Source organism: Zootermopsis nevadensis, unplaced genomic scaffold, assembly GCF_977971745.1.
Source record: "Zootermopsis nevadensis isolate Lab colony 2312 unplaced genomic scaffold, Znev_1.0 Znev_ptg000006l, whole genome shotgun sequence".
Taxonomy (NCBI): domain Eukaryota; kingdom Metazoa; phylum Arthropoda; class Insecta; order Blattodea; family Termopsidae; genus Zootermopsis; species Zootermopsis nevadensis.
In genome coordinates, this window is record NW_028259138.1 from 13,733,873 (window position 1) to 13,748,270 (window position 14,398).

Below are 14,398 nucleotides of genomic sequence, written 5' to 3' on the forward strand. Positions count from 1 at the left end.
AAGCAGTTCATACCAGTAAACGAAAAACCAGTTTCACAGAATTAACAAAGGTATAAATAAAGTCATAATATGCACTATAAGAATAAACGTTAACCACGAGAGAACGCAGGTGACAATTCGACCTCTCTTGTTTCATAATCTGGAGGTCCCGGATTCAAATCTAGACTAAGAAACAGGATATTATGTATAATTTATTCCTGGTTTACTCCAGACCCTTCAGACAAATAATGAGACAATACCTTTAAATAGGCCTCGACCGATACCTTCCATAGCCTTTACAATTTATCATTCTTTAATCACCCTGTAATACGATGTTATACCGCAGGAGTTTACCGACGTCGTTAAATACACAAATAGATAACTCATCACTGTATTACGTTAGCGCTCAGCAGCTACTAGAGCTTACTAGACTTGTGTGAGACGTTCTGTCGTAAACGTTACCAATAAGAATTGAAAATACTAGTGCATGTATGTAATTAACAGGAAAAAGATGAAAAAACTACGAAATGACAAGGCAATTAAGAAGCTGTTTTTCTCATTAATGTTTTGGAATCAACATTAACAAATCTAAATTAGGTTCGTATTGAAATTAGGAGAAAACTGATTTCTGAAAAAGCTTATGATATAAAGATTGACCCCTATAACAGATATCATTCCGTATACTTCATAAAGAGCCACGGTGGTCTAGCGGTTAGAACGCTGGCCTTGTAATCCTGGGGTCTCGGGTTCGAATTTATAACTTGTGTTGGGCAAGGCCGTGGTCTAGGCAACACGGAGTTTTCCTCCGTGGCATCCCAACAATTACTCCATTCACACACAGAAGAAGGCATTGGCAAACCACTTCTGGATCATCTGCCAAGAACGTATATGAACAGGTCCCAGTCCGAGAAAAGGATGGAAGGATCCTGTTCATATGGACCTGTCGTCAGACAGAACACTAAATAAATAAATAAATAATAAATAAATACTTCATAAAATGGCGAAGATCGGGATATAAAAATACATTTTCCGATTATCTGTACGGATGTGAAAAGTGATCTGTTAGTTTTAGGGAAGAATATAATCGTGATATGCAAGTATCAACCCAAATGAGTACGAAGTGGTTGAGCTGTTTAGGATATTGCGCGATGAAACTGCTGAGATATGACAGTGAAGCAATGATTCTCAGAACTGTGGACTGAATGACAGCAGAAATAACATCTGGAAACAACAAAGCTTGTTAGCGGCAGAACCAGCACCGGCTACCAGACTTTGTTGTCGCGCGGGTTTTATGCGCTAACAAGACCAACAGTGCGGTCCTTAGCTCGCGAAATGTGCCATTTCTCCGTCTCCTGCAGTTTAGGCATTTTGTGACACCGAACACTCCAGTGCTGAGGGAGCAGATAAGGCCACACAAGCTTCTGAATTATTGATGTTTCTGAATACACAGAGAAGTTTGAGGTCTCATCCAAGCTTACTCTTCAGCGAGACATAAGCCGATGATGTGGTCCGAATACCAACATCTTTAAATATATGAACTCGGTCTGTCGTCGGTTCACTGCTAACTTACAGTAAGTGGGAGGGGCCTGTTTACTTCGGAGTACCTGGGATTTTCGAATAATTTATTTACGAATTATAATGCGATTAAGGAATGAGAGGAAAGTCGATTATTTTAGCAAATAAATAACACATAATATTCATTATATTAATGGTATGGAGAGTTACTGTCACAAAAAATGTGACAGAAACAGTTAACAGTAGGCGTACTAAGATTATTCAAAATGTGACTGTACTATTGCGTCAGGAGATGGTGTTACTCTTCTTTAATGTACAGATATCTCTACAGCAGCTGCAAAACTTAAAGGAATTGCGTGTAAAGAAAGCGAACACTACAACACGCATGTCTGCAGAGAACAGCGGCCCGATAAGGTATTACTTCCGGTAGCGTTGACACAGAAGCAACAGGTAAGAAGCGATAGATTTATACGCTATATCACATCGCCTGTTCATTCGAAGCAAACTCATTAAAACCGCCAGTTTGTATAAATGCCTGTAGATGAAGTGATCATTACAAACTTAGTACTTCTACTGTTCTTCATTAGCCTTATTAATACCCAATGTGTTGCGTTGCTCACGAGATGGTCCATTGGTCGGTGTAATATACCATTACAAACAACCTCCCCCATTTCCATAGTGATAAGATGTGCTACTTTAAGCGTCCGGAGATAGGGATTAGCTCTATCTAGTGGGCCCAACTGAGTAGGAACCTGAAGACGGAGATAGAGTCCCATCTCCGAAACGTCGTTTTACGTTTTATATTTTACTAGACGATGGATAATATCCAAGAAAAATTTTATTCAATTGACTCTTCACCATCGTCAAGAACTTTTAGATTTGATATACTTTAAGCGGGCTGCATACTTGAGCGGTACGCTTGTACAAATTTATTGTACAAGTATTTTGACTGTACAAGCGACAGACACCTCATGAAGCGATAATTTTACAAGCGATATCGCTTAACGTAATAATGCATGCTATATTTCTGTAAGCGATACACACTAGACCAAGGTATTATGACTTATGAGAGTTTACCTTACATTTCTATACTTATAACAATACAGAACTTTAAAGCTGGGTTAAACAAGATTGGTCCATACATCACCCAACCCTTTGAAATACAGACTTCGTAACAAGAAAACTTCTTTCGTTTGTCCTTAATAAAGATGGAAGGTGTAAGAATATTTGACAACTCTGACTGAGGCTCTCACCTCTGTCTCTGCCGACATGAAGTCATGCAAATATCCAAATGTTCAACGAGACAGACCACGCTCATTGTATGAAGAAACATAGAAATTCATAACTTACGTAAAAATTACACTCTAATTTAATCTTGTTTCCCAAGTACATATCAAAAGAAAGTGTGGTTTCAACAAATATAAAATTTTTCTTGACAGAACACGTAAAACTGACACGTACGCAAATTAAATCTATCTTCACATTTCGACATCACAAAATGTTGCAACGAACTTCATGCACACAAGCAAATTGAGTAATCATGCAGCACGAAATGGAATAAATTTGGCATGTACGAATATCAGACTTCAATTTACATCAGTATCCGCGTAATAAAAAACAATTTCAATCAGCTGACATCGAAGTATAAGCCTCCAGCATTCCAAATACAAATCAAATGGTTATCAGTAAAGAACAATATTAGATAATTAATTTGTGATTGCTTTTAAATTTCTCTATTTCTCCTTCTACCGAGCGAAAAAACCCGAACATTCCAGCGTCTTCCTGTGTAAATGTTAAGATAACTCCATCGTTATTGTTTCTTCTACATGAATGACCCGTGTTATTACAAAACTGGCGAACTCCATTAAAATCACATTATAACTACGTAGCAAAATGCAGAATATACAATCACAAACCGAACTTCGCGGCGCAGTGGTTAGCACACACGTCTCACACCCGGCAGAACTTGCATTCAGCTACCCACAGGTTGAGTCTGACGCGAATAATTTTTCGTATTTTCCTCAGTACTTCAATGCTAACGCCTTGACTTGAAAGAGAGTCCATGGACATTACCTTCCAAAACCCATTCATAGAAGCACTACACAACCTGTGCGGTTGAAACAAATAATAAATGTTTACCATCTGGAACAAACTCTGGTAGCAGAATATTTCCATACTTTGAATGACAGTCGGTATAATTCTAAGATAGCTTAGTAACTTACATAAGCCACATACACAAAGTGGCATAAGATGTTTTAACTGTCGAAAGAATCCACTTTCCTCTACATATAAGCTTCATACAGTTTTTATTCCAACAGCTTTAAAAATTCTATAACACGTACGAAAGAAAACCAAGTTCTGCTCCATAGATACGTGAACATTTCATTTGCCACCGGTAAAGAATTCATTTAGAACTCTTGAGAGAACATCGGGTTTCAATTTTTGCCTTCTAATAATTTATTTCCTCAGAGAATTGTCTAGTTTTACGACAAACTATCTTCAAGGTACATACATCGTTCCTGACCTTTCCTGAAATCCAATGGGGAGCCTTAAAATACGTAGCAGCCAACGTCTTAATGTTATTGGGTGAAAGGAGACGCGCAGGCTCAGCCATGAATTACGTGGCAGAAGATCCTTTATAATGGAGTGGCGCTTGATCTATGGAATGGCTATATTCTCTGGTGGTGTTCTTCAGTAAAATCTGTACTAATGCAACTGAAATCTGAGCATCTGTGGAAATGCGAGCTTCGCATTCAACACCACAAAGACTGTAGCCATCACAACCCGGTTATCGCATCGCAGCACAGAAGAAAAAATAATAAAATTGTTCTTTCTTTCTTCCGTAAAAGTGACGCGTTTATGTGTGTGGTCACTTCTTGGTTCCACGATGTAGGAACGTCGTTACCTTGACCTGTCTCAACTGACTTTAGTATATAATCACACCGTTTGTTCTTTAGGACTTAATTTCCTCTTGTTTGCAGACATTATAAAGTAGTGACATTCTATATACTCCTCCCCAGCTGACACTGGACAACCCGATCTTGTGCGTTCGAAAGTTTCATCGAATTCTTGGCAGATCTGAACATCTTTGCAACATAATACCTGCTAATCAGTGCCTGATTTTGCACATTAACCCTTTGAAGCCGAAGATCGTCTGAATATTATTTATGAATTCAGTCCGTACCGCGAAGAAAACACTACACCTCACCATTACGAAAATCAGCTGGTTAACCCTTTGAAGTCGAAGCTCGTCTTCATAATATTTACGAATCCAGACCGTACCGCGAAGAAAACACTTCACTTAACCATTAGAAGTCGAATCAGGCGGTACCACATAAGATTTAACAAAAGAACATCCCGGTCAAAGCCTTAATTATAGCCCTTCAGTTTCTCCTGCACATTATATTTCTGTAAAAAATATATTAAAATGTGTTATCTTCGTCAATGAGTTTGGCACAAGCGGTTTTTTATATATTTTATTTATTTTCACGTCGCTGACGTAAAGCTTTGTGTCCTCACCATTCTCACAGATTTTCACTAGTATAATTTCATCATCATCAACAAAATGACGTTCTGTTATGCCATTAATTTTCCTTAAAGGTTTGAACATGCTGGGTTTTATATCACACTTGTGCAAATGGTTCTGACGTCTGTAACCAAGTTACATCGATAAATTCGCCTAAACTCAAAAGAGGACACAATTTTTTTTGCCTTATGTAACAGCAGCCATTTATGAACCTGCGTGACCTTTCAAAGGATACGACACTTTGATGTCTTATTCCTCGTGTTAAAAAATACAAACTTTGACCAGTCACATTAAGAGTGGCGAAGTCGTGAAGTTACGTCTACTTAACACGTGAACATGAAAAGGAACTGTGTTAAAAAATTTAATTATTAATGAATACCATAAAATTTTCTTCAAATCTCTGTGAAATGTTTAACGGAAGTTTGTGTATTTTCAGATACCGAAAGGATAAATTTTTGTCTTATTTATATGGAGTCGTCTTCTATGTTTTATTCAGTGTTAAAATAAAAATGTATTGCGTGTCTTTTCATATATCTGGGCCTATTTGCAGTGCATGTTACTAATAAGACCAGAATATTCCTACTTTATATTCCGAGTCCAGATATTAATCTCCTTATTTAATTTTTTTTTTTAAAATAAAACTGTACATCTTAGAGCAACAAATAATAAATATCTTAAAATGTTTCGCCCAGAACAGAAACGCACACAAATCGTGAAATCCTAACGTGGCCACATTTGGCATAGATTCTGATGATGCGTATTACGTTAAGACTCAAATACACTTTTCCAGTCCCTGATAAGGAAAGAAACAGTTGCCTGAAACATGGTTTTGTAACAGATATCACTGAGAAATCCCGACAAAATTTTCATTCAAAATCGCCAGTGACATCGTCGAGTTACAGAAAATTACTTCCTTAACTCTTTTAGAAATATGAAGTCGCGAAGTCTTTATGTCAGCTGCGACGGAGGAAGAAACGTAAGCGAAAATATTTTTTACGGACTGTAACCACTTTAAGCCCCCAAGGTAGATTAAAACTCAAAACATCTGAATTATACGAACTGAAGAGAATTAATTTAGCGGCTATAATGTTTTCTGCCTGTCGGGTCTTACGACGAACGACAAAATGGAAAGCATTTCGACGACAGCGGTTCAAACGAAAATCAAAATGTTGCTCCATTTCGACGTCCGTCGTGATTCTGGCGTTAATTTCTGACGACTGCTGCTTTAGTTTTAATTTTTATTAAACTTTTTCACATATTTTCGTTCGTCATCTGAGTCACATTGCCATATAAACTTATATTGCGCCGTTAAACAATAAACCGCAGACACAGGGGTGTCCGACATCTTACTACTGAGACCATTTCCAGTAATAAATGCCATAAGAAGACAGAGCTGATTCTCAACGATTATCGAATCAGAGAAAACTAAAATTCAAGATTTGTACTTATTACAGCATCGGATATTCGGTGACTTAATCCCCTCTTATTTACTTTGCGTTCATAACCATATTTTCCAGGAAAAATAAATCTATAGAGTGGGGCCCGGTGATAAAATAACATTAAATATCAGTCGATGTTATTTTTCTGGGTAGTAACGCTGTGTGGACTTGCCGCCCTGAGACCTTCATGTATGATATTAAACACGTGTTTCATAAAACAATTATAAGTTCACTCAGCTTAACTACAAAAAATGTTTTATTTTACATTTTTAACTAATACTGCTCCATATTTATCTCGTCCTATGACAAAACTATGGTGCACAATGTTTCTTGAATAAACCCACAAAAACACATATTCTGAATCAGTTCACCAAAACCCCTGAACCTCGGATGTTACACTGTACTTCACAACCTAACCTAACCTAGCCGTAATGGGCCATGTTTCTCTAAGAGTACACAAAAATCGATTTTTGTTTACGCAGAAAACACAAGTATTTTATAAACCAAGTGGCTGTTAATTAGAAATTTAAAATCCTAGCTAACTTTTGCTTTCGGTAAAATTCTGCAAGAGGGAAATTGCTTCAGTTTGGAAATACGTGCATTTTCACAACCCAGGTTGGGTCCCTGATACGTCCCTTACGTAGGCCTACAGAAAAAAAAGTGATGATGACTATGTTGCCGGGTTGACGTCGACAGTCATTAGATGTAACATCCAGCGCCATTATCCACTCAAAACAACGCCAGGAAACTCAGACACACTCTTAATGACTTGAATGAACCTTGCAAACGACCGAGCTCCCATCTGTGCTTAAAAACCTAAGGAAAAAGACACACGACGTCCATTATCTTTCTTAATGTCCGTCTGTTAAAGACGTTCTTTTACAAAAAGGTCTTACGAAACTGCACAAGCCGGTGTAGATGCACGCGCGTATTTCTACTGAAGTGCAGGCGATCCCTGTGTGGATTTATTACATTCAGGACGAAAGGCAGGCGAATGGAGACCATCTCGACATATTTTGTGTTTGCGTGTATAATATAATCACAAATATTCTGCATGATACATTAAGAACATTATAACTTAGATGTATGATCAATATCAGTATCCTAAGTCAAGGTCCCTAGAAGCCAATCAAGCAGCTGGTAACATCTCCCTAGGGAGTTAAGGAATGTGGACTTAAAGATAAAATACCTAAGTTCAGGTTTGTGAGAGGAGGCACTGTACACGTGCAGAGTTTTTTGAGGCGGTGGAAATGACAACTGCCCTTTTATATTATATTATATTATATTATCAATAAACATTCAATTGCGCCTCTTAAACACGGTAATTTATGGCTATTTAATGTGTAAATAATTTTGTTTGTATGAATGATTTTATATATCAATACCCTTATCGGTATGCAAGGTTTTAAGAGTACAAGAACTGTAACAATTCTTCAACCATACTTCTGATATTAGGAGCATAATAAAAGTATAATTTACGAAAGAAATTAGTTTCACTAATAGTGACATTTCCCCACTTAATGATACCTGCTCCTTGTCGTGGTGGTGGGGCTCGAGTACCTCAGTGACCCCAAGAGCTACTGTTAGGGCCTCCCTAGCCAGATTGGTCGAGGGGCAGAGGTCAGACTAAGACAGGTACCCTGGTCCTCCAGGTTGGGGGTTGGTCGCAAGGCTAACAACCTTGCACCGTAAGAAGGAAGACGTTCCGAAACCTCGATCAAAGCCTCGGATAGAATGGACCTAACAGAGGACCGAACGGAAGAGGAGAATTGAGGAGGCTGTGGACCGAATACGGACCGGAGAGTCATAGAAGAAGAAGAAGAATAGTGACATTTAGGTGTAAAATTATCAGAAGTTTCTTGTGTAGCCTTTTGTGCAGTTCATTAAATTTTCGCACTAATCTGTAAAAATTCTGTGGATTAATGTCAGAAGATTAGTGAACAGTGTATTTTAAACACGTGTATTTTTTATTTCCACTTATTCCACACGCGCGTTTCGTATGAATGTTGTATATCTGACGCTGTCTGTTCTATTCCCGATGAACAAAACCCACCCACCGCTATCCTCCTCATCTTTGAGGCAGGAAGCACGTGTCAAACGTCCGTAAAATTCCACGTGACTACACAGACAGCCGTCTTCAATGCTGCATCATTCACTGTAAGCCTATAATAACAACACATGATTTCTGGGGATCAGATAAAGGCTATGGAAGTTGGACGTCTGTGAACCAAATGTAGATCCACAATCGATATATACTTCGCACAATTCTCGCAGTTGCTAATCAAACGGCGAAACCAGTAGTATCTAAAATCCCATTGCAAAAATATTGAATAAGCTTACCTGCCCTGACGGTGACGTCTCTGCTTAAGATGGCGCCGACACTGTTGGACACGAAGCACCTGTAGACGGCCCAGTGCACGTCCTGGCGGAAAACCTCGGCTTCGAACGGAGGAAAGTAGATTGATCCATTACCGAGTACGATTCTGATGGCTGGGATGGAAGACACGGCTAAGTTGTCTGACCCAAGCCACTCGACGCTGGGCGCCGGGTTTCCGTGGGCCGAGCAATCCACTCGCCCCCCACTAGAGTTTGTGAATTCCACTTTAGAAGAAGGCTCACTCACAAATACGGGGCCCTGCGTATCATAGAGCGATCCGGCAGACACTTCAGTTTCTGCAATAAAAAGCAATACAAGTGCACGTGACTCTCGACCGATTCAACAGAACTGACTCAAAAACACGTAATTTTTATTCAATCAGAAACACGATCACATAACATGACGAGGAAAGTATCATAAATTTTTATATTTATTTATTTTATTTAGTGTTCTGTCTGACGACAGGTCCATATGAACAGGATCCTTCCATCCTTTTCTCGGACTGGGACCTGTTCATATACGTTCTTGGCAGATGATCCAGAAGTGGTTTGCCATTGCCTTCTTCTGTGTGTGAATGGAGTAATTGTCGGGATGCCACGGAGGAAAACTCCGTGTTGCCTAGACCACGGCCTTGCCCAACACAAGTTATAAATAGTAAATGATAATTTTGTTGCCTGAAAAATCAAAAGTCTACAACGTCCGGCCTGTATTCAGAAGGCTGGTAGTTTGAATCCATGCAGGAACAGTGAGTAACTTAATTGGGCAGTCAATAAGCGAGTCATAACGTTGCCTACCGTTAGCATAAATCTCAAAAGCCATTTAGTCCAGTCTGATAATGACGCTGAAAATCATTAACTTCGCTACGTTTATTTTAAGTGACGATATAAACTGCATTTGTATCTGAACGAGGGCAAAGGAGAAAAGGGAACATGGTCTCCTAAACTGTATGGCACCTGCTTCGTTTTATTGTTATCTGTGACCACAGTTCGGTGTTCCCATCTTACAACGTGCTGCATCAGGCTTCTTTAACCCCCATCTCAGTATTAAGCGACAGTAGCCACCAGATGGTGCAGCCTGTTATTGGTTCATAAAACATGAGCAAAAACCAAACCCAAACCATGTCTATTTTGATCGTCGTTAGTTGAGGCTCTGGTACCTCAGAGATTAACTTAATTTCGTTAATGGGTTCATCAAAGTTTGATACCACTTAACCGGCATCCCCCAGTGTGCAGACTACGTAGAATATTAATTACTGAGCAGAATAAAACAGTTAACAGCACGAAAGTCTCCACTTTCTTACGCTTCGATCTGCGACATTTATTACAGAAACATTTCACTGATTGGAAGGCACGTTAATAAACGTAATCTTTTCATACAGAAATTAATATTTTCTTAGGAATGTCTTTTCCCTAGAATTTTTCTTTCCCTCCAGTTTATTTAATTAAATGTCTCTGTGAAGTAGGAAACTTCATATCTAAAGGCGAGTAGAACATTTTATTCATTATGAGGGATTGTAATACGCGACATGCCAGAACGAAATTATTAGTAGGCAGTGATTTCATAAATAAAAAATCTGGCATCTCTGTAAAGAACTAGGCCTACATTAATTTAAGAAATTATGGCAACCTATGAAACATATATTTATTTAATTAAGGAAGAGACCTGTGACTTGTGTCTGGGATTTCCAAAATACTGCAGACAGAAAGAAAATTTGCTAAAAATACAACTCACATTTTTGCACCTGACGAGATAGCAATGATAACATTAAACCTAATCAGCCCACAATGCCAAATCGTTAGTTATAGAACCAAAGAACCCACCATTAATTAGACGTTTCGGTTCAGAGACAGAATTGTACACATGCGGGTATCGATTTAACTACAATAGTCAGAAACAGATAGCAGCACATTGCATTCAGAAATACATAAAAAAATTTCCCTTTTTATTAAGGATACACTACCACAATAATAGAAGAAAAATTATTACCTTCATTTATAAATCCCGAAACAATACTGACTGTAGTAATCTCACTAAGTCTAGTTTCAGTTGGCTTGAAACAAAACGTTCTCCAGTATACATACTTCTTCTAGGCTTAATTTAAGAACATCCCTGAATTACACGTGTTCCTAAACAAAATAACACGATGCGATAAAATCTTCTCGGGCGACAAGCCGCTTCAAAATGAAATCGTCCTGATGATGGAGACAGAGAATATCGCCGAAACGTTGGACTACGATTCCATTTTGACGCGGCCTGTCACTCTAGAATATTTCATTGCATTCAGTCGCCGCAAAAGTCACAAGCCTTATAAAAATAGCACCACATTTGACCTAAGTGAGCAATTAACATATAATGTATCGAGGACCCTCATTCCGTACAATTGCTAATGCAGAAGAGTCAAGGAGGCGATGGTAAGATGTGACCAGAGACGTGTTCAGGATTTTAGTAGGCAAGCCTTTCTTAAAACCACTACTTGGAGGGCAGAGGAGATTGATCTTGGTTGTGAGGATCGGAGGTGGATAAAACTGGCTTGTGATATTGACCAGCTGTGGGCTGCGGTATTAGCAGTGTTAAACCTAGGGGTTTTAATATAAGACACTTGCATTAAGCAACTTATTTTGCTCGTTATTTAAGTTGTCTGTTACAACGGGAGGAAATAAACACTCAAACACTCTTCCTTCGCATTCCAAGGGCCCACATATCGACTTTCGGGACGAGTAACCAAGGTTTTAATCGTTTTAGTTAATACATCCACGCAATTATTACCCCTAGAAACGTGTAATTTAAGTAACTTATGTTTAGGTAATTTACGCAAGGTAATTTCTGTAGCTTGCTCAAGTCACTTATGTAAGCTAAGAAAGTTTCATAATGTAAGTATCTTATATAACTCATGACTTTGTAATTTGTGTAATATCTGTGAATCAAGTTACTTGAATAAAGTTAACTCGTCTAGTAACTTAGGAACTTGCGATTCTCAGTCGTGAAGAAAGCTTTACAACGTAAAAACTGAAACTGAAGTTATAATGAAGTAAAATTAATTAAGTTCATGATAGAATTAGTGGAAGTGGCAGCATTTGTTGTGGTCCAAACTGTGTGTTAAACGTTTTCTGAACTACGTCGTCTTTCCACTGCATTCATCAAATGACAATCTGCAAACCGAAATGTATAATTTTCTTATTTGTGACACGCGAATCGATATTATATAAAAGTCACTTTCATATTCATTTGCTTTCTTTTTACTTTCACTCGGAGAGAACATATTTAAATTGACGGGGACGTCGGAAAAAAAACTCACTGAAATTAATACGTGTTTCGAGTGATATTTGCTATTCATATACTTCTGTTATGGTGTGATTTCAGCGAATTTATCGCTCATAAAAATTTAACTGTATATCACAAAGGACTACACGCCTATTGATTTTTAATTACGTGTTTTTGCCATGCACTTAAATATTAAACACGAAAAACAACAAAGAAATTCATGACAAAGGAGGTAAAATTACGAGAGGATTAAAAGGAAGAAAGAAATATGATGAGAAATTAATTGACACAAGTCTGGTTAAAATAAAAATATTCTTTCTTTTATAAAGACATTAAAACAAAAAATTACATTCATAATACGTCTCTTGATTTGTATGTTATATTACTGAAAACTCCATTAATGATCACTTCTTTTCCATAAAAGCAAGATAAGTTGGATTCCAAAGTGTAAAAGTAAGACTTTATCGCAAAACGCCGGTTCACATATATTCGTTCAGAGGCAAGAAACCCTCAATGTATGTTTTGTCTCGGTTAAGGCTACGGAATTCATCATATTTTTTCACGATTATTACCGAAACACCCTGTATAAAACGCCGGTGGAAAAAATGTTCCTTGAGAAATAAAGTTAAAAGGAAAGACACAATATTCTCGTTCTTTTGTTGACTTATCTACATTTGCTCTTCAGCCGTCAACAAAGCGCGCATATGACAGGATAATATATTACATTATTTATCTCAATTATAGTGAATATTGTCAGAGCTAACCGTACAATTGTGTGGTTCACATTTGTTATAAATGACCGGATTATACATTTGCAGGTATAACTGCGCTCCATATACATCACACTACACACAATCGCATGAAGCCAGTTTACAGGTTCAAGTCAAATATACGTGATATATACAACAAACAAATCACAATAACAAAGATCAATACGGGGAGGGGAAAAATTACATTCCCTCTAGTATTGAAAATTACTGGGCAATAACTATAAATAAATCATGAAAATAAATACAACGCAAGGCAATAAAATTAACTCAAATCCTGAAGAATTAAAGTGAAAATTTTGATCCATGATTTAATTAACGACTACATAATTTTTTTATCTTGGTTTACTTAAGAACCTGTTCTAATTGTTTAACGTTAATGGCTAATGGTAAATAAAGAAGGAAGATAAGAAAAGTAATCTCATCAAGGTAATCGAACAGTATTCACGCCGTAGAACTGAGGTAAACTACTGAAAACTTCAATCATAACTAATGCTTCGACCAAGACTAGAACCATAGACGTCTAGAAATCGAGGAAGAAATATTAACTAGATATCTTTCTTCAAACTACAAATTCTAAGTCTCCACAAAATTGTCTAAGTATAAATATCACAGCTCAGTGCCTAAGAAGTACCAAACCTAGAAAGACCTCTGCATTCAGAAGACGCGAGGAAAGGTCTGAACGTTGTGGTTCACGAATATTCAAAAACTTGACTTCACTTCACAAGAAACAATGACCTTTCTGGATAAAATCTGAACCGCCTTCCTACAAGTACATAAATTGTTTTGGTTCAATTAAGATTGAAAATAGGTTTATGTGATAAACTAATAAATTTAAACAATGAGCGAAAGTCACTTCTGTAGAACACACATACCAAAATCTGTATATGGCTTTAGCTTATTAATTCGGATCATATCAGAATTAAACTGTTTTAAAATAAAGACAACCAACAATTCGAAAATCTGCTAATTTTTCTTCCTTTCCCCTCCAGAGATTTGTTTCATATATTCAATTCTTGATCAAATGCCGGAATATCAAAAATACGTCCAACTTAAATAGTCGGTCAACATTTCCGGGGATTATCATGAAAAGGAATCAGTAATAGACCAATAACAAAATTTCCCCCAACCCCTGGGAGATTAAGACAATACACGGACTGGGGGCGGAGGGTGTACCGGGGGTGAACTCCCTCCTGACGGTTACGGCAGCGCTACTTAATATTGCCGACTATCGGTTGATCGGTTAGACGTTCCTAGAACTTACTTAACCAGGTTAGAGTTGCCGAGAGTTTAGAACACCGACACACTAACAAACCACTTCAGTGATGGCTGAGATGAGGATGTATCTCAGGAAGTCATGTAAAAATTACAAGATTTCCTTTTTATAACATCATCCTGAAACTCCTTTGTTTACTTTATGAGAAGAACAGATTAAAAGTGTTTGAGAACACGATGTTGAGAAGAATGTTAAGGACGTAAGAGGCAGAGGGAAACAGCAAGTGTGTGGGACAGAATAAATAATGAGAAGCTACAT

The 14,398-nt window shown here is 37.7% G+C and overlaps 1 protein-coding gene across 8 annotated transcripts in view; it reads right to left on the bottom strand.

Annotated features, from left to right (window-relative positions):
* LOC110831140 (cell adhesion molecule Dscam2) overlaps positions 1-14,398 on the bottom strand; it is a 211,673-nt gene that overhangs the window by 149,380 nt on the left and 47,895 nt on the right. For all 8 annotated transcript variants that reach the window (XM_087343758.1, XM_087343753.1, XM_087343755.1 and 5 more), the window contains exon 2: positions 8,800-9,132. In XM_087343758.1, the coding sequence (XP_087199884.1) occupies positions 8,800-9,132 (333 nt within the window). The remainder of the gene's footprint in view (positions 1-8,799; positions 9,133-14,398) is intronic.